Consider the following 21472-nt stretch of genomic DNA (forward strand, 5'->3'; position numbering starts at 1 on the left):
CATTGCCGAAACTGAAACAAGTTTTGATTTTCACATTTTGCCTCTTCAGTGTTTTTGCTCTTTTAGTCGCTGTTTCTATGGTTACTGACAATTATAAACATTCCAGAAGTTCTTACATTTTATTGACAAATCCATGAAGTTTCTGTGACGCCTCAATATTCCCAGCGCTGCCCCTTATTCTCCACACTCCTGCCCCTTATTCTCCACACTCCTGCCCCTTATTCTCCACACTCCTGCCCCTTATTCTCCAGACTCCTGCCCCTTATTCTCCACACTCCTGCCCCTTATTCTCCACACTTCTGATCCTTATTCTCCACACTCCTGCCCCTTATTCTCCACATTTCTGCTCCTTATTCTCCACATTTCTGCCCCTTATTCTCCACACTTCTGCCCCTTATCCTCCACACTCCTTCCCCTTATTCTCCACACTCCTGCCCCTTACTCTCCACACTCCTGCCCCTTATTCTCCACACTCCTGCCCCTTATGCTCCAGGCTCCTGCCCCTTATTCTCCACACTCCTGCCCCTTATTCTCCACACTCCTGCCCCTTATTCTCCACACTCCTGCCCCTTATGCTCCAGGCTCCTTCCCCTTATTCTCCACACTCCTGCCCCTTACTCTCCACACTCCTGCCCCTTATTCTCCACACTCCTGCCCCTTATGCTCCAGGCTCCTGCCCCTTATTCTCCACACTCCTGCCCCTTATTCTCCACACTCCTGCCCCTTATTCTCCACACTTCTGCCCCTTATCCTCCACACTCCTTCCCCTTATTCTCCACACTCCTGCCCCTTACTCTCCACACTCCTGCCCCTTATTCTCCACACTCCTGCCCCTTATGCTCCAGGCTCCTGCCCCTTATTCTCCACACTCCTGCCCCTTATTCTCCACACTCCTTCCCCTTATTCTCCACACTCCTGCCCCTTACTCTCCACACTCCTGCCCCTTATTCTCCACACTTCTGATCCTTATTCTCCACACTCCTGCCCCTTATTCTCCACATTTCTGCTCCTTATTCTCCACATTTCTGCCCCTTATTCTCCACACTTCTGCCCCTTATCCTCCACACTCCTTCCCCTTATTCTCCACACTCCTGCCCCTTATTCTCCACACTTCTGCCCCTTATTCTCCACACTCCTGCCCCTTATTCTCCACACTCCTGCCCCTTATTCTCCACACTCCTGCCCCTTATTCTCCACACTCCTGCCCCCTTATCCTCCACACTCCTACCCCTTATTCTCCACACTCCTACTCCTTATTCTTCACACTCCTGCCCCTTATTCTCCACACTCCTGCCCCTTATTCTCCACACTCATGCCCCTTATTCTCCACACTTCTGCCCCTTATTCTCCACACTCATGCCCCTTATTCTCCACACTCATGCCCCTTATTCTCCACACTCCTGCCCCTTATTCTCCAGACTCCTGCCCCTTATTCTCCACACTCCTGCCCTTTATTCTCCACACTCCTGCCCCTTATTCTCCACACTCATGCCCCTTATTCTCCACACTCCTGCCCCTTATCCTCCACACTTCTGCCCCTTATTCTCCACACTCCTGCCCCTTATTCTCCACACTTCTGCCCCTTATTCTTCACACTCCTGCCCCTTATTCTCCACACTCCTGCCCCTTATTCTCCACGCTTCTGCCCCTTATTCTCCACGCTCCTGCCCCTTATTCTCCACACTCCTTCCCCTTATTCTCCAGACTCCTGCCCCTTATTCTCCACACTCCTGCCCCTTATTCTCCACACTTCTGCCCCTTATTCTCCACACTCATGCCCCTTATTCTCCACACTCCTGCCCCTTATTCTCCACACTTCTGCCCCTTATTCTCCACACTCCTGCCCCTTATTCTCCACACTCCTGCCCCTTATTCTCCACACTCCTGCCCCTTATTCTCCACACTCCTGCCCCTTATTCTCCACACTCATGCCCCTTATTCTCCACACTCCTGCCCCTTACTCTCCACACTCCTGCCCCTTATTCTCCACACTCATGCCCCTTATTCTCCACATTCCTGCCCCTTATTCTTCACACTTCTGCCCCTTATTCTCCACACTCCTGCCCCTTATTCTCCAGACTCCTGCCCCTTATTCTCCACACTCCTGCCCCTTATTCTCCACACTCCTGCCCCTTATTCTCCACACTCCTGCCCCTTATTCTCCACACTCATGCCCCTTATTCTCCACACTCCTGCCCCTTATTCTCCACACTCCTGCCCCTTATTCTCCACACTCATGCCCCTTATTCTCCACACTCCTGCCCCTTACTCTCCACACTCCTGCCCCTTATTCTCCACACTCATGCCCCTTATTCTCCACATTCCTGCCCCTTATTCTTCACACTTCTGCCCCTTATTCTCCACACTCCTGCCCCTTATTCTCCAGACTCCTGCCCCTTATTCTCCAGACTCCTGCCCCTTATTCTCCACACTCTTGCCCCTTATTCTCCACACTCCTGCCCCTTATTCTCCACACTCATGCCCCTTATTCTCCACACTCATGCCCCTTATTCTCCACACTCCTGCCCCTTATTCTCCACACTCCTGCCCCTTATTCTCCACACTCCTGCCCCTTATTCTCCACACTCATGCCCCTTATTCTCCACACTCCTGCCCCTTATTCTCCACACTTCTGCCCCTTATTCTCCACACTCCTGCCCCTTATTCTCCACACTCCTGCCCCTTATTCTCCACACTCCTGCCCCTTATTCTCCACACTTCTGCCCCTTATTCTCCACACTCATGCCCCTTATTCTCCACACTTCCGCCCCTTATTCTCCACACTCCTGCCCCTTATTCTCCACACTCCTGCCCCTTATTCTCCACACTTCTGCCCCTTATTCTCCACACTCCTGCCCCTTATTCTCCACACTCCTGCCCCTTATTCTTCACACTCCTGCCCCTTATTCTCCACACTCCTGCCCCTTATTCTCCACACTCCTGCCCCTTATTCTTCACACTCCTGCCCCTTATTCTTCACACTCCTGCCCCTTATTCTCCACACTCCTGCCCCTTATTCTCCACACTCCTGCCCCTTATTCTCCACACTCCTGCCCCTTATTCTCCACACTCCTGCCCCTTATTCTCCACACTCCTGCCCCTTATTCTCCACACTCCTGTCCCTTATTCTCCACACTTCTGCCCCTTATTCTCCACACTCCTGCCCCTTATTCTCCACACTCATGCCCCTTATTCTCCAAACTTCTGCCCCTTATTCTCCACACTCCTGCCCCTTATTCTCCACACTCATGTCCCTTATTCTCCACACTTCTGCCCCTTATTCTCCACACTCCTGCCCCTTATTCTCCTCACTCCTGTCCCTTATTCTCCTCTCTCCTGTCCCTTATTCTCCTCTCTTCTGCCCCTTATTCTCCACACTCCTGCCCCTTATTCTCCACACTTCTGCCCCTTATTCTCCACACTCCTGCCCCTTATTCTCCACACTCCTGCCCCTTATTCTCCACACTCCTGCCCCTTATTCTCCACACTTCTGCCCCTTATTTTCCACACTCCTGCCCCTTATTCTCCACACTTCTGCCCCTTATTCTCCACACTCCTTCCCCTTATTCTCCACACTCCTTCCCCTTATTCTCCACACTCCTGCCCCTTATTCTCCTTACTCCTTCCCCTTATTCTCCACACTCCTTCCCCTTATTCTCCACACTCCTGCCCCTTATTCTCCACACTCCTTCCCCTTATTCTCCAAACTCCTTCCCCTTATTCTCCACACTCCTGCCCCTTATTCTCCACACTTCTGCCCCTTATTCTCCACACTTCTGCCCCTTATTCTCCACACTCCTGCCCCTTATTCTCCACGCTCCTTCCCCTTATTCTCCACGCTCCTGCCCCTTATTCTCCAGACTCCCGCTCCTTATTCTCCACACTCCTGCCCCTTATTCTCCACACTCCTCCCCCTTATTCTCCACACTTCTGCCCCTTATTCTCCACACTCCTGCCCCTTATTCTTCACACTCCTGCCCCTTATTCTCCACACTTCTGTCCCTTATTCTCCACACTCCTTCCCCTTATTCTCCACACTCCTGCCCCTTATTCTCCACACTCCTGCCCCTTATTCTCCACACTTCTGCCCCTTATTCTCCACACTCCTGCCCCTTATTCTCCACACTTCTGCCCCTTATTCTCCGCACTCCTGCCCCTTATTCTCTGCACTTCTGCCCCTTATTCTCCACGCTTCTGCCCCTTATTCTCCACACTTCTGCCCCTTATTCTCCACACTGGTGGCAATAGCCATAGAAATATCAGACTAAAAGATTGGAAAACACTGAAGCAGCAAACTTTGTGAAAACCAAAATTTCACTCTATCTGAACATTTTTGGCCACGACTGTATTGGGTCATATACGGTGCAATGTATTGGGGAGGGATATAGAATTTGTATCAGTGGGATGGAGGTGGGTTATAGGTGGGGTACAAGCCAGGATATGAAAGCTGATAGGGGATTATATAAAGGGTCATAGATATAGATAAGGTTATGGATCAGGTCAGGTGCAGCCGCACAAGGACCAAGGAGGTCAGGGGGCCACTAACACCAGTGCAGGTGGAGTTGTGCATTATTAGGAGCTATTGGACTGCAAAGGGCCCTTATATTGCTCTTGCACAGGGGCCACATCTGTCTGCTGTTTGTGTTCACCGTTGGATCAGGTGATAGGTGGAAGGGTTATGAATTGGTACAGAATATGGATTCAGTTTTGGGTCAGGTTATTTTCTTATTTTTCAACATTGTAACAATGTGCCATGTTCTCCTGTACAAGACATATTGTCGGCACAGAGCAAGAGCAGCTCATCCAATATTATACAAACCCTCCGGACTTTGCTGCAGCCTCTGATGATGATGATGATGATGATGATGATGATCAAGGGTATTTCCAGCTTTCAGTGACTTTTTCTTTCGTTTTTTCAGGATCCTCTAAGGAGCTGGTGGAGACATGCTGTGCGGCTGGTCAGCAGTGGTCCATTGACCATGGAGAATGTGAGAACATGCCCCTGAGTGCCTCCGAGGACTGCAGGTATCTGATAACGCCCAGGTTATAGCAGCCAGGAATCTCGCTCCTCTTATCAGACTTCTTATCAGGATGTGTATCTAAGAAGTCACGTTTCTCCTTGCGGAGAACGACATGCTAAGCACGTCTAGGTGAGGCACGTCTAGGTGAGGCACGTCTAGGTGAGGCTCGTCTAGGTGAGGCACGTCAAGGTGAGGCACGTCTAGGTGAGGCACGTCTAGGTGAGGCACGTCAAGGTGAGGCACGTCAAGGTGAGGCACGTCTAGGTGAGGCACGTCAAGGTGAGGCACGTCTAGATGAGGCACGTCTAGGTGAGGCTCGTCTAGGTGAGGCACGTCAAGGTGAGGCACGTCTAGGTGAGGCTCGTCTAGGTGAGGCACGTCTAGGTGAGGCACGTCTAGGTGAGGCTCGTCTAGGTGAGGCACGTCTAGGTGAGGCACGTCTAGGTGAGGCACGTCTAGGTGAGGCACGTCAAGGTGAGGCACGTCTAGGTGAGGCACGTCAAGGTGAGGCACGTCAAGGTGAGGCACGTCTAGGTGAGGCTCGTCTAGGTGAGGCTCGTCTAGGTGAGGCACGTCTAGGTGAGGCACGTCAAGGTGAGGCACGTCAAGGTGAGGCACGTCTAGGTGAGGCACGTCTAGGTGAGGCACGTCAAGGTGAGGCACGTCTAGGTGAGGCACGTCAAGGTGAGGCACGTCAAGGTGAGGCACGTCTAGGTGAGGCACGTCAAGGTGAGGCACGTCTAGGTGAGGCTCGTCTAGGTGAGGCACGTCTAGGTGAGGCACGTCTAGGTGAGGCACGTCTAGGTGAGGCACGTCTAGGTGAGGCTCGTCTAGGTGAGGCACGTCTAGGTGAGGCACGTCTAGGTGAGGCACGTCTAGGTGAGGCACGTCTAGGTGAGGCACGTCTAGGTGAGGCTCGTCTAGGTGAGGCACGTCTAGGTGAGGCACGTCTAGGTGAGGCACGTCAAGGTGAGGCACATCTAGGTGAGGCACGTCTAGGTGAGGCTCGTCTAGGTGAGGCACGTCTAGGTGAGGCACGTCAAGGTGAGGCACGTCTAGGTGAGGCACGTCAAGGTGAGGCACGTCTAGGTGAGGCACGTCTAGGTGAGGCACGTCTAGGTGAGGCACGTCAAGATGAGGCACGTCTAGGTGAGGCACGTCAAGGTGAGGCACGTCAAGATGAGGCACGTCTAGGTGAGGCACGTCTAGGTGAGGCACGTCTAGGTGAAGCACATGAAGGTGAGGCACGTCAAGGTAAGGCACGTCTAGGTGAGGCACGTCAAGGTGAGGCACGTCTAGGTGAAGCACATGAAGGTGAGGCACGTCAAGGTGAGGCACGCCTAGGTGAGGCACGTCTAGATGAGGCACGTCTAGGTGAGGCACGTCTAGGTGAGGCACGCCTAGGTGAGGCACGTCAAGGTGAGGCACGTCTAGATGAGGCACGCCTAGGTGAGGCACGTCTAGGTGAGGCACGTCTAGGTGAGGCACGCCTAGGTGAGGCACGTCAAGGTGAGGCACGCCTAGGTGAGGCACGTCAAGGTGAGGCACGCCTAGGTGAGGCACGTCTAGATGAGGCACGCCTAGGTGAGGCACGTCTAGGTGAGGCACGTCTAGGTGAGGCACGCCTAGGTGAGGCACGTCTAGGTGAGGCACGTCTAGGTGAGGCACGCCTAGGTGAGGCACGTCAAGGTGAGGCACGTCTAGATGAGGCACGCCTAGGTGAGGCACGTCTAGGTGAGGCACGTCAAGGTGAGGCACGTCTAGGTGAAGCACGTGAAGGTGAGGCTCATCAAGGTGAGGCACGTCTAGGTGAGGCATGCCTAGGTGAGGCACGTCTAGGTGAGGCACGTCTAGGTGAGGCTCGTCTAGGTGAGGCACGTCTAGGTGAGGCACGTCTAGGTGAGGCACGTCTAGGTGAGGCTCGTCTAGGTGATCCACGTCTAGGTGAGGCACGTCTAGGTGAGGCTCGTCTAGGTGAGGCACGTCTAGGTGAGGCACGTCTAGGTGAGGCACGTCTAGGTGAGGCACGTCTAGGTGAGGCACGTCTAGGTGAGGCACGTCTAGGTGAGGCACGTCTAGGTGAGGCACGTCTAGGTGAGGCACGTCTAGGTGAGGCACGTCAAGGTGATTGTGTAACATTCTTCTCTGTGGAGGTGGAAAATGTTTTGTGATGTTCCATAGATGAAATATCTTACAGAAGGCGACATCCAGCACAGGCTCCTCCCATATGACTCTCTGTGCTCCTCCTGTCACATGATGGAAATTCATTTAAAACCTAAATAAAGGAATGGAGTTAATGCTAGATGGTATCACGTCTTTATCTCCTCTCTCTGGGACGCCCTCCGCACTCTGGGACGCCCTCCGCACTCTGGGACGCCCTCCGCACTCTGCCCTCCGCACTCAGGGACGCCCTCCGCACTCTGCCCTCCGCACTCTGGGACGCCCTCCGCACTCTGGGACGCCCTCCGCACTCTGCCCTCCGCACTCTGGAACGCCCTCCGCACTCAGGGACGCCCTCCGAACTCTGGGACGCCCTCCGAACTCTGGGACGCCCTCCGCACTCTGGGACGCCCTCCGCACTCTGGGACGCCCTCCGCACTCTGGGACGCCCTCCGAACTCTGGGACGCCCTCCGCACTCTGGGACGCCCTCCGAACTCTGGAACGCCCTCCGCGCTCAGGGACGCCCTACGTACTCTGCCCTCCGCACTCTGCCCTCCGCACTCTGGGACGCCCTCCGCACTCAGGGACGCCCTCCGCACTCTGGGACGCCCTCCGCACTCTGGGACGCCCTCCGCGCTCAGGGACGCCCTCCGTATTCTGTCCTCCGCACTCTGCCCTCCGCACTCTGGGACGCCCTCCGCGCTCAGGGACGCCCTCCGTATTCTGCCCTCCGCACTCTGCCCTCCGCACTCTGGGACGCCCTCCGCACTCAGGGACGCCCTCCGCACATAGGGATGTGACTAACAGCTCTGCATGGAGTTACCCTTTAAGCAAGTATTATAAGGGGCAGCACATTTTCATTCCCTAACAAAGAGGATCTGATCCAACCACCGGAGCCGCTCGGTAATTGAACACAACTGCTGGTTACAGATGTCTACACGACATTCACCGCTACACCAGGAAATTAGATTAAAGAAAGTGCTGGAAGCTTCGGCCGGAGATTGGGGGTTTTACATTTGTTCATTTCTTTTCTTGTAAAAAGAAACACCAAAAACCGAATAAGAATTCCAAGAAACAAATAAAATCCACTTACAAGATTCTTCTGAAGCTTCATAAATGAGGAGAACATTCAGTTCAAGCTACAGAGGTCCAACCCAGGGGGCACATTGCTTACTGATGGGCACAGTCCCATGCTTTACAGTCATCTAATACTCTGTTCATCCTCGGCCTCCTGGTTCATCACAGCACTCTCCATCCTGAGCCTCCCAGTTCAGTATAGCGCTGTCCATCCTGAGCCTCCTAGTTCAGTATAGCACTCTCCATCCTGAGCCTCCTAGTTCAGTATAGCGCTCTCCATCCTGAGCCTCCTAGTTCAGTATAGCGCTGTCCATCCTGAGCCTCCTAGTACAGTATAGCCATGTCCATCCTGAGCCTCCTGGTTCAGCACAGCTCTGTCCATCCTGAGCCTCCTGGTTCACCACAGCACTCTCCATCCTGAGCCTCCTAGTTCAATATAGCGCTGTCCATCCTGAGCCTCCTAGTTCAGTATAGCCCTGTCCATCCTGAGCCTCCTAGTACAGTATAGCCATGTCCATCCTGAGCCTCCTAGTTCAGTATAGCTCTCTCCATCCTGGGCCTCCTGGTTCAGCACAGCTCTGTCCATCCTGAGCCTCCTGGTTCACCACAGCACTCTCCATCTTGAGCCTCCGAGTTCAATATAGCGCTGTCCATCCTGAGCCTCCTGGTTCAGTATTGCTCTATCCACCCTGAGCCTCCTGGTTCAACACAGCTCTGTCCATCCTGAGCCTCCTGGTTCAGCACAGCTCTGTCCATCCTGAGCCTCCTGGTTCAGCACAGCACTGTCCATCCTGAGCCTCCTGGTTCAGCACAGCACTGTCCATCCTGAGCCTCCTGGTTCAGCACAGCACTGTCCACCCTGAGCCTCCTGGTTCTGCACAGCTCTGTCCATCCTGAGCCTCCTGGTTCAGCACAGCTCTGTCCATCCTGAGCCTCCTGGTTCAGCACAGCTCTGTCCATCCTGAGCCTCCTGGTTCAGCACAGCTCTGTCCACCCTGAGCCTCCTGGTTCAGCACACCTCTGTCCATCCTGAGCCTCCTGGTTCAGCACAGCATTGTCCACCCTGAGCCTCCTGGTTCAGCACAGCTCTGTCCATCCTGAGCCGCCTGCTTCAGCACAGCTCTGTCCACCCTGAGCCTCCTGGTTCAGCACAGCTCTGTCCATCCTGAGCCTCCTGGTTCAGCACAGCTCTGTCCACCCTGAGCCTCCTGGTTCAGCACAGCTCTGTCCACCCTGAGCCTCCTGGTTCAGCACAGCTCTGTCCATCCTGAGCCTCCTGGTTCAGCACAGCATTGTCCACCCTGAGCCTCCTGGTTCAGCACAGCTCTGTCCACCCTGAGCCTCCTGGTTCAGCACACCTCTGTCCATCCTGAGCCTCCTGGTTCAGCACAGCATTGTCCACCCTGAGCCTCCTGGTTCAGCACAGCTCTGTCCATCCTGAGCCGCCTGCTTCAGCACAGCTCTGTCCACCCTGAGCCTCCTGGTTCAGCACAGCTCTGTCCATCCTGAGCCTCCTGGTTCAGCACAGCTCTGTCCACCCTGAGCCTCCTGGTTCAGCACAGCTCTGTCCACCCTGAGCCTCCTGGTTCAGCACACCTCTGTCCATCCTGAGCCTCCTGCTTCAGCACAGCACTGTCCACCTTGAGCCTCCTGGTTCAGCACAGCTCTGTCCATCCTGAGCCTCCTGGTTCAGCACAGCTCTGTCCACCCTGAGCCTCCTGGTTCAGCACACCTCTGTCCATCCTGAGCCTCCTGGTTCAGCACAGCATTGTCCACCCTGAGCCTCCTGGTTCAGCACAGCTCTGTCCATCCTGAGCCGCCTGCTTCAGCACAGCTCTGTCCACCCTGAGCCTCCTGGTTCAGCACAGCTCTGTCCATCCTGAGCCTCCTGGTTCAGCACACCTCTGTCCATCCTGAGCCTCCTGCTTCAGCACAGCACTGTCCACCTTGAGCCGCCTGGTTCAGCACACCTCTGTCCATCCTGAGCCCCCTGCTTCAGCACAGCACTGTCCACCTTGAGCCTCCTGGTTCAGCACACCTCTGTCCATCCTGAGCCTCCTGGTTCTGCACAGCACTGTCCACCCTGAGCCTCCTGGTTCAGCACACCTCTGTCCATCCTGAGCCTCCTGGTTCTGCACAGCACTGTCCACCCTGAGCCTCCTGGTTCAGCACACCTCTGTCCATCCTGAGCCTCCTGGTTCTGCACAGCACTGTCCATCCTGAGCCTCCTGGTTCTGCACAGCACTGTCCATCCTGAGCCTCCTGGTTCAGCACAGCTCTGTCCACCCTGAGCTTCCTGGTTCTGCACAGCACTGTCCACCCTGAGCCTCCTGGTTCAGCACACCTCTGTCCATCCTGAGCCTCCTGGTTCAGCACACCTCTGTCCATCCTGAGCCTCCTGGTTCAACACAGCTCTGTCCATCCTGAGCCTCCTGGTTCAGCACACCTCTGTCCATCCTGAGCCTCCTGGTTCAGCACAGCTCTGTCCATCCTGAGCCTCCTGCTTCAGCACAGCTCTGTCCATCCTGAGCCTCCTGCTTCAGCACAGCACTGTCCACCCTGAGCCTTCTGGTTCAGCACAGCTCTGTCCATCCTGAGCCTCCTGCTTCAGCACAGCACTGTCCACCCTGAGCCTCCTGGTTCAGCACAGCTCTGTCCACCCTGAGCCTCCTGGTTCAGCACAGCTCTGTCCACCCTGAGCCTCCTGGTTCAGCACACCTCTGTCCATCCGGAGCCTCCTGGTTCAGCACAGCATTGTCCACCCTGAGCCTCCTGGTTCAGCACAGCTCTGTCCATCCTGAGCCGCCTGCTTCAGCACAGCTCTGTCCACCCTGAGCCTCCTGGTTCAGCACAGCTCTGTCCATCCTGAGCCTCCTGGTTCAGCACACCTCTGTCCATCCTGAGCCTCCTGCTTCAGCACAGCACTGTCCACCTTGAGCCGCCTGGTTCAGCACACCTCTGTCCATCCTGAGCCCCCTGCTTCAGCACAGCACTGTCCACCTTGAGCCTCCTGGTTCAGCACACCTCTGTCCATCCTGAGCCTCCTGGTTCTGCACAGCACTGTCCACCCTGAGCCTCCTGGTTCAGCACACCTCTGTCCATCCTGAGCCTCCTGGTTCTGCACAGCACTGTCCACCCTGAGCCTCCTGGTTCAGCACACCTCTGTCCATCCTGAGCCTCCTGGTTCAACACAGCTCTGTCCATCCTGAGCCTCCTGGTTCAGCACACCTCTGTCCATCCTGAGCCTCCTGGTTCAGCACAGCTCTGTCCATCCTGAGCCTCCTGCTTCAGCACAGCTCTGTCCATCCTGAGCCTCCTGCTTCAGCACAGCACTGTCCACCCTGAGCCTTCTGGTTCAGCACAGCTCTGTCCATCCTGAGCCTCCTGCTTCAGCACAGCACTGTCCACCCTGAGCCTCCTGGTTCAGCACAGCTCTGTCCACCCTGAGCCTCCTGGTTCAGCACAGCTCTGTCCACCCTGAGCCTCCTGGTTCAGCACACCTCTGTCCATCCTGAGCCTCCTGGTTCAGCACAGCATTGTCCACCCTGAGCCTCCTGGTTCAGCACAGCTCTGTCCATCCTGAGCCGCCTGCTTCAGCACAGCTCTGTCCACCCTGAGCCTCCTGGTTCAGCACAGCTCTGTCCATCCTGAGCCTCCTGGTTCAGCACACCTCTGTCCATCCTGAGCCTCCTGCTTCAGCACAGCACTGTCCACCTTGAGCCGCCTGGTTCAGCACACCTCTGTCCATCCTGAGCCCCCTGCTTCAGCACAGCACTGTCCACCTTGAGCCTCCTGGTTCAGCACACCTCTGTCCATCCTGAGCCTCCTGGTTCTGCACAGCACTGTCCACCCTGAGCCTCCTGGTTCAGCACACCTCTGTCCATCCTGAGCCTCCTGGTTCTGCACAGCACTGTCCACCCTGAGCCTCCTGGTTCAGCACACCTCTGTCCATCCTGAGCCTCCTGGTTCTGCACAGCACTGTCCATCCTGAGCCTCCTGGTTCTGCACAGCACTGTCCATCCTGAGCCTCCTGGTTCAGCACAGCTCTGTCCACCCTGAGCCTCCTGGTTCTGCACAGCACTGTCCACCCTGAGCCTCCTGGTTCAGCACACCTCTGTCCATCCTGAGCCTCCTGGTTCAGCACACCTCTGTCCATCCTGAGCCTCCTGGTTCAACACAGCTCTGTCCATCCTGAGCCTCCTGGTTCAGCACACCTCTGTCCATCCTGAGCCTCCTGGTTCAGCACAGCTCTGTCCATCCTGAGCCTCCTGCTTCAGCACAGCTCTGTCCATCCTGAGCCTCCTGCTTCAGCACAGCACTGTCCACCCTGAGCCTTCTGGTTCAGCACAGCTCTGTCCATCCTGAGCCTCCTGCTTCAGCACAGCTCTGTCCATCCTGAGCCTCCTGCTTCAGCACAGCACTGTCCATCCTGAGCCACCTGCTTCAGCACAGCTCTGTCCATCCTGAGCCACCTGCTTCAGCACAGCTCTGTCCATATGGAGCCCCCCCGGATCAGATGACTGTGTGTGGTGGTGATGGTGATTATTCTTGGTGATTATTCAGCAACTGGAGAACAGATGGAAAAATTGATGAAAAATGACAACATTGTGTCCACTAACACCTATAAACAATGAAGTTATTAGTTAGCTCCTCCCATTAGGTCACAGTTCATCCCACTTAAAGACACAGGACTCTATTTTTTTAAACACTCCAAATCTGACAACAGCACATGTTTTATTTTACAAAGAATCGAGGTGGCCACGTTTCCACAATGTCATCTATACAAAAACATGTCAGACATGAAATACAAAATTGTATTGTAAGCTTCCTTTAATCCGGCATCTGATAGTCCAGTGCTTAAAGGGACAGTAGCAGATTTTAAGTTAGCATTGGATTTTGCATTCTCTAAACCATACATGTCAAAATCTGGCGTGCAGGGTGATTATATTTGGCCCACGACACCAGAACATCCACCCCTATGTGAGGCCCAATATTCTGTATGGATGACTATGCGCGGCCCATTATACTGTATGGAGGACTATGTGGGGCCATTATACTGTATGGAGGACTATGTGGGGCCCATTATACTGTATGGAGGACTATGTGGTGCCATTATACTGTATGGAGGACTATGTGGAGCCATTATACTGTATGGAGGACTATGTGGTGCCATTATACTGTATGGAGGACTATGTGGAGCCATTATACTGTATGGAGGACTATGTGGGGCCCATTATACCGTATGGAGGACTATGTGGGGCCATTATACTGTATGGAGGACTATGTGGGGCCATTATACCGTATGGAGGACTATGTGGGGCCATTATTCTGTATGGAGGACTATGTGGGCCCATTATTCTGTATGGAGGACTATGTGGCGCCCATTATTCTGTATGGAGGACTATGTGGGCCCATTATACCGTATGGAGGACTATGTGGGCCCATTATACCGTATGGAGGACTATGTGGGGCCATTATACCGTATGGAGGACTATGTGGGGCCATTATAACGTATGGAGGACTATGTGGGGCCATTATTCTGTATGGAAGACTATGTGGGCCCATTATTCTGTATGGAGGACTATGTGGCGCCCATTATTCTGTATGGAGGACTATGTGGGACCCATTATACTGTATGAAGGACTATGTGGGGTCCATTATTCTGTATGGAGGACTATGTGGGGCCATTATACTGTATGGAGGACTATGTGGGGCCCATTATACTGTATGGAGGACTATGTGGGGCCATTATACTGTATGGAGGACTATGTGGTGCCATTATACTGTATGGAGGACTATGTGGTGCCATTATACTGTATGGAGGACTATGTGAGGCCCAATATTCTGTATGGATGACTATGCGCGGCCCATTATACTTTATGGAGGACTATGTGGGGCCATTATACTGTATGGAGGACTATGTGGGGCCCATTATACTGTATGGAGGACTATGTGGGGTCCATTATACTGTATGGAGGACTATGTGGGGCCATTATACTGTATGGAGGACTATGTGGTGCCATTATACTGTATGGAGGACTATGTGAGGCCCAATATTCTGTATGGATGACTATGCGCGGCCCATTATACTGTATGGAGGACTATGTGGGGCCATTATACTGTATGGAGGACTATGTGGGGCCCATTATACTGTATGGAGGACTATGTGAGGCCCAATATTCTGTATAGATGACTATGCGGGGCCCATTATACTGTATGGAGGACTATGTGGGGCCCATTATACTGTATGGAGGACTATGTGAGGCCCAATATTCTGTATAGATGACTATGCGGGGCCCATTATACTGTATGGAGGACTATGTGGGGCCCATTATACTGTATGGAGGACTATGTGGTGCCATTATACTGTATGGAGGACTATGTGGTGCCATTATACTGTATGGAGGACTATGTGAGGCCCAATATTCTGTATGGATGACTATGCGCGGCCCATTATACTGTATGGAGGACTATGTGGGGCCATTATACTATATGGAGGACTATGTGGGGCCATTATACTGTATGGAGGACTATGTGGGGCCATAATACTGTATGGAGGACTATGTGAGGCCCAATATTCTGTATAGATGACTATGCGGGGCCCATTATACTGTATGGAGGACTATGTGGGGCCCATTATACTGTATGGAGGACTATGTGGTGCCATTATACTTTATGGAGGACTATGTGGTGCCATTATACTGTATGGAGGACTATGTGAGGCCCAATATTCTGTATGGATGACTATGCGCGGCCCATTATACTGTATGGAGGACTATGTGGGGCCATTATACTATATGGAGGACTATGTGGGCCCATTATACTGTATGGAGGACTATGTGGGGCCATTATACTATATGGAGGACTATGTGGGGCCATTATACTGTATGGAGGACTATGTGGGGCCATAATACTGTATGGAGGACTATGTGAGGCCCAATATTCTGTATGGATGACTATGCGGGCCCATTTTACTGTATGGAGGACTATGTGGGGCCATTATACTGAATGGAGGACTATGTGGGGCCATTATACTGTATGGAGGACTATGTGGTGCCATTATACTGTATGGAGGACTATGTGAGGCCCAATATTCTGTATGGATGACTATGCGGGGCCCATTATACTGTATGGAGGACTATGTGGGGCCATTATACTATATGGAGGACTATGTGGGGCCCATTATACTGTATGGAGGACTATGTGGAGCCATTATACTGTATGGAGTACTATGTGGGGCCATTATACTGTATGGAGGACTATGTGGGGCACATTATTCTGTATGGAGGACTATGTGAGGCCCAATATTCTGTATGGATGACTATGCGGGGCCCATTATACTGTATGGAGGACTATGTGGGGTCATTATACTATATGGAGGACTATGTGGGGCCATTATACTGTGTGGAAGACTATGTGGGCCCATTATACTGTATGGAGGGCTATGTGGGGCCATTATACTGTATGGAGGACTATGTGGGGCCATTATACTCTATGGAGGACAATGTGAGGTCCATTATATTGTATGGAGGACTATGTGGGGCCATTATACTGTATGGAGGACTATGTGGGGCCCATTATACTGTATGGAGGACTATGTGGGGTCCATTATACTGTATGGAGAACTATGTGGGGCCATTATACTGTATGGAGGACTATGTGGGGCCATTATACTGTATGGAGGGCTATGTGGGGCCATTATACTGTATGGAGGACTATGTGGGGCCATTATACTGTATGGAGGACAATGTGAGGTCCATTATATTGTATGGAGGACTATGTGGACCCATTATACTGTATGGAGAACTATGTGGGGCCATTATACTCTACTAGATGGTGGCCCGATTCTAACGCATCGGGTATTCTAGAATAGGTATGCGGCCGACCGGGCGCAATTAGCAGAGCGGTATTTAAATTTGGCCCCAAAATCGCTGATTGGTCGAGGCCGACAACCGCGACCAATTACCAAAGCGGTGTTAAAATTTGGCGCCTATATCGCAGATTGGTCACACCCGGCGGTCGCGACTAATCAGCAGAGCGGGGTTTCAATTTGGCGCCAATAATGCTGATTGGTCGCGGCCTGCGAACGCGATCAATCAGCAGAGCGGGGTTTAAATTTGGCGGCAATAATGCTGATTGTTTGCGGCTGGCGGTCGCAACCAATCAGCAGAGCTTTATTTAAATTTGGCGCCAATAATGGTGATTGGTCACGGCCGCGACTAATCAGCAGAGCGGTGTTTAAATTTGTCGCCAATAATGCTGGTTATTCGTGACCGGTAACCGCGACCAATGAGCAGAGCGGTGTTTAAATATGGTGCCAATATCGCTGATTGGTCGCGGCCGGCCACCACGACCAATGAGCAGAGCGGTGTTTAAATTTGGCGCCAATATCGCTGATTGGTCACGGCCGGTGGTTGCGACTAATCAGCAGAGCGAGGTTTAAATTTGGCGCCAATACTGCTGATTGGTCGCAGCCGGCGACCGCGACCAATCAGCAGAGCGGTGTTTAAATTTGGCGCCAATACTTCTGATTGGTCGCGGCCGGCGACCGCGAGCAATCAGCAGAGCGTTGTTTAAATTTGTCACCAAAATTGCTGATTGGTCGCGGCCGGCCACCGCGACCAATCAGCAGAGCGCTGTTTAAATTTGGCACCAAAATCGCTGATTGGTCGCGGCCGGCGGTCGCGACCAATCAGCAGAGCGGGGTTTCAATTTGGCGCCAATACTGCTCATTGGTCGCGGCCGGCCACCGCAAACAAACAGCACTGCGGCGTTTAAATTTGCCGCCCATCTCGCTGATTGGTCACGGCCGGCCACCGCGACCAATGAGCAGAGCGGCGTTTAAATTTGCCACCCATCTCGCTGATTGGTCACGGCCGGCCACTGCGACCAATCAGCACAGCGGCGTTTAAATTTGCCGCCCATCTCGCTGATTGGTCGCGGCCGGCCACCGCGACCAATCAGCAGAGCGGCGTTTAAATTTGCCGCCCATCTCGCTGATTGGTCGCAATCGGCCACCGCGACCAATCAGCACAGCGGCGTTTAAATTTGCCGCCCATCTCGCTGATTGGTCGCGGTCGGCCACCGCGACCAATCAGTACAGCGGCGTTTAAATTTGCCGCCCATCTCGCTGATTGGTCGCGGCCGGCCACCGCGACCAATCAGCAGAGCGGCGTTTAAATTTGCCGCCCATCTCGCTGATTGGTCACGGCCGGCCACCGCGAACAATCAGCGTCGTATTAGTGTGGGCACGGGAGCGACGCTGCTTTTGCGGCTCCGTATTAGCGAGGACCGGGGAGCAGCGCTGCCTCTGCGGCTCCTTCTGCTGCGAGAAGCCGGGAGATGAGCGGCTACTCGCAGCAGAAGCATCCCGACCGGCGGCGCCGCTCCCCGGTCCTCCGTTCACACTTGCTGTCGGGAGATCAGCGGGCCAAGCCGCTGATCTTCCAACGTTAGCCGCATGGAGGTCAGCGGCGCCGGTCGGGGTAGTTGTGCTGCTAGCGCCGCTCATCTCCCTGCTGCATCGCCGCTGACCTCCGTCCGGCAGATGAGCCGGTAACGGCCGCCATCTTTTTTCAGAAATCCCGCGGCGCTGATTGGACAGACAGACAGACAGAAAGACAGACAGACAGACAGACAGACGGGATAAGACAATTATATATATAGATGGAGAACTATGTGGGATCCATTATACTGTGTGGAGGACTATGTGGAGCCCATTATACTGTATGGAGGACTATGTGGGGTCCATTATACTGTATGGAGGACTATGTGGGGCCATTATACTGTATGGAGGACTATGTGGGGCCCATTATACTGTATGGAGGACTATATGGGGTCCATTATACTGTATGGAGGACTATGTGGGGCCATTATACTGTATAGAGGAATATTGTGGGCCCATTATACTGTATGGAGGACTATGTGGGGCCATTATACTGTATGGAGGACTATGTGGTGCCATTATATTGTATGGAGGACTATGTGGGGCCCATTATACTGTATGGAGGACTATGTGGGGCCCATTATACTGTATGGAGGACTATGTGGGGCCCATTCTACTGTATGGAGGACTATGTGGGGCCCATTCTACTGTATGGAGGACTATGTGGAGCCCATTATACTGTATGGAGGACTATGTGGGGCCCATTATACTGTATGGAGGACTATGTGGGGCCATTATATTGTATGGAGGACTATGTGGGGCCCGTTATACTGTATGGAGGACTATGTGGAGCCATTATACTGTATGGGGGACTATGTGGGGCCATTATATTGTTTGGATGACTATGTTGTGCCCATTATACTGTACGGAGGACTATGTGGGGCCCATTATACTGTATGGAGGACTATGTGGGCACATTATACTGTATTGAGTACTATGTGGAGCCACTATACTGTATGGAGGACTATGTGCGGCCCATTATTCTATATGGAGGACTATGTGGTGCCCATTATACTGTATGGAGGACTATGTGGGGTCATTATATTGTATGGAGGACTATGTGAGGCCATTATACTGTATGAAGGACTATGTGGGGCACATTATACTGTATGGACGACTATGTTTGGCCATTATACTGTATGGAGAACTATGTGGGGCCATTATACTGTATGGAGGACTATGTGGGGCCATTATACTGTATTGAGGACTATATGGGGCCATTATACTGTATGGAGGACTATGTGAGGCCATTATACTGTATGGAGGACTATGTGGGGCCCATTATTCTGTATGGAGGACTATGTGAGGCCATTATACTGTATGGAGGACTATGTGGGGCCCATTATTCTGTATGGAGGACTATGTGGGGCCCTTTATACTGTATGGAGGACTATGTGGGGCAAATTATACTGTATGGAGGACTATGTGGGCCCATTATACTGTATGGAGGACTATATGGGGCCCATTATTCTGTATGGAGCACTATGTGGGGCCCATTATACTGTATGGAGGGCTATGTGGGCCCATTATACTGTATGGAGGACTATGTGGGGCACATTATACTGTATCAAGGACTATGTGGGGCTATTATACTGTATGGAGGACTATGTGGGGCCCATTATACGGTATGGAGGACTATGTGGGGCCATTATACTGTATGGGGGACTATTTGGGGCTATTATATTGTTTGGATGACTATGTGGTGCCCATTATACTGTATGGAGGACTATGTGAAGCCATTACACTGTATGGAGGACTATGTGCGGCCCATTATTCTGCATGGAGGACTATGTGGTGCCCATTATACTGTATGGAGGACTATGTGGGGTCATTATACTGTATTGAGGACTATGTGGAGCCATTATACTGTATGGAGGACAATGTGCGGCCCATTATTCTGTATGGAGGACTATGTGGTGCCCATTATACTGTATGGAGGACTATGTGGGGTCATTATACTGTATGGAGGACTATGTGGGGCCATTATACTGTATGGAGGACTATGTGCGGCCCATTATTATGTATGGAGGACTATGTGGTTCCCATTATTCTGTATGGAGGACTATGTGTGGCCCATTATTCTGTATGGAGGACTATGTGGTGCCCATTATACTGTATGGAGGACTATGTGGTGCCCATTATTCTGTATGGAGGACTATGTGGTGCCCATTATTCTGTATGGAGGACTATGTGGTGCCCATTATACTGTATGGAGGACTATGTGGGGTCATTATACTGTATGGAGGACTATGTGAGGCCATTATACTGTATGGAGGACTATGTGGGGCCATTATATTGTATGGAGGACTATGTGAGGCCATTATACTGTATTGAGGACTATGTGGAGCCATTATACTGTATGGAGGACTATGTGCGGCCCATTATTCTGTATGGATGACTATGTGGTGCCCATTATACTGTATGGAGGACTATGTGGGGTCATTATACTGTATGGAGGACTATGTGGGGCCATAATACTGTATGGAGGACTATGTGGAGGCCATTATACTGTATGGAGGACTATGTGGGCCCATTATTCTGTATGGAGGACTATGTGGTGCCCATTATTCTGTATGGAGGACTATGTGCGGCCCATTATTCTGTATGGAGGACTATGTGAGTTCATTACACTGTATGGAGGACTATGTGAGGCCATTATACTGTATGGAGGACTATGTGGGGCCATTATACTGTATGGAGGACTATGTGTGGCCCATTATTCTGTATGAAGGACTATGTGGTGCCCATTATTCTGTATGGAGGACTATGTGGTGCCCATTATTCTGTATGGAGGACTATGTGGTGCCCATTATTCTGTATGGAGGACTATGTCGTGCCCATTATTCTGGATGGAGGACTATGTGGTGCCCATTATACTGTATGGAGGACTATGTGGGGCCATTATACTGTATGGAGGACTATATGCGGCCCATTATTCTGTATGGAGGACTATGTGGCGCCCATTATTCTGTATGGAGGACTATGTGGTGCCCATTATACTGTATGGAGGACTATGTGGGGTCCATTATTCTGTATTGAGGACTATGTGGAGCCATTATACTGTATGGAGGACTATGTGCGGCCCATTATTCTGTATGGAGGACTATGTGGTGTCCATTATACTGTATGGAGGACTATGTGGGGTCATTATACTGTATGGAGGACTATGTGAGGCCATTATACTGTATGGAGGACTATGTGGGGCCATTATACTGTATGGAGGACTATGTGGGGCCATTATGCTGTATGGAGGACTATGTGGGGCTATTATACTGTATGGAGGACTATATGGGGCTATTATAGTGTATGGAGGACTATGTGGGGCCATTATACTGTATGGAGGACTATGTGGGGCCATTATACTGTATGAAGGACTATGTGGGACCATTATTCTGTATGGGGGACTATGTGGGGCCATTATACTGTATGGAGGACTATGTGGGGCCCATTATACTGTATGAAGGACTATGTGGGGCCATTATACTGTATGGAGGACTATGTGGGGCCATTATACTGTATGGAGGACTATGTGGGGTCCATTATACTGTATGGAGGACTATGTGGGGCCATTATTCTGTATGGAGGACTATGTGGGGCCATTATACTGTATGGAGGACTATGTGGGACCATTATTCTGTATGGAGGACTATGTGGGGCCATTATACTGTATGAAGGACTATGTGGAACCATTATTCTGTATGGAGGACTATGTGGGGCCCATTATACTATATAGAGGACTATGTGGATCCCATTATACTGTATGGAGGA

The 21472-nt window shown here is 52.3% G+C and overlaps 1 protein-coding gene across 2 annotated transcripts in view; it reads left to right on the forward strand.

Annotated features, from left to right (window-relative positions):
* FBLN2 (fibulin 2) overlaps positions 1-21472 on the forward strand; it is a 194078-nt gene that overhangs the window by 76909 nt on the left and 95697 nt on the right. For both annotated transcript variants that reach the window (XM_073664263.1, XM_073664262.1), the window contains exon 3: positions 4920-5025. In XM_073664263.1, the coding sequence (XP_073520364.1) occupies positions 4920-5025 (106 nt within the window). The remainder of the gene's footprint in view (positions 1-4919; positions 5026-21472) is intronic.

This window comes from Phyllobates terribilis, unplaced genomic scaffold, assembly GCF_046119375.1.
Source record: "Phyllobates terribilis strain yellow unplaced genomic scaffold, ASM4611937v1 Scaffold_143__1_contigs__length_4665640, whole genome shotgun sequence".
In the NCBI taxonomy this organism is placed as follows: Eukaryota; Metazoa; Chordata; class Amphibia; order Anura; family Dendrobatidae; genus Phyllobates; species Phyllobates terribilis.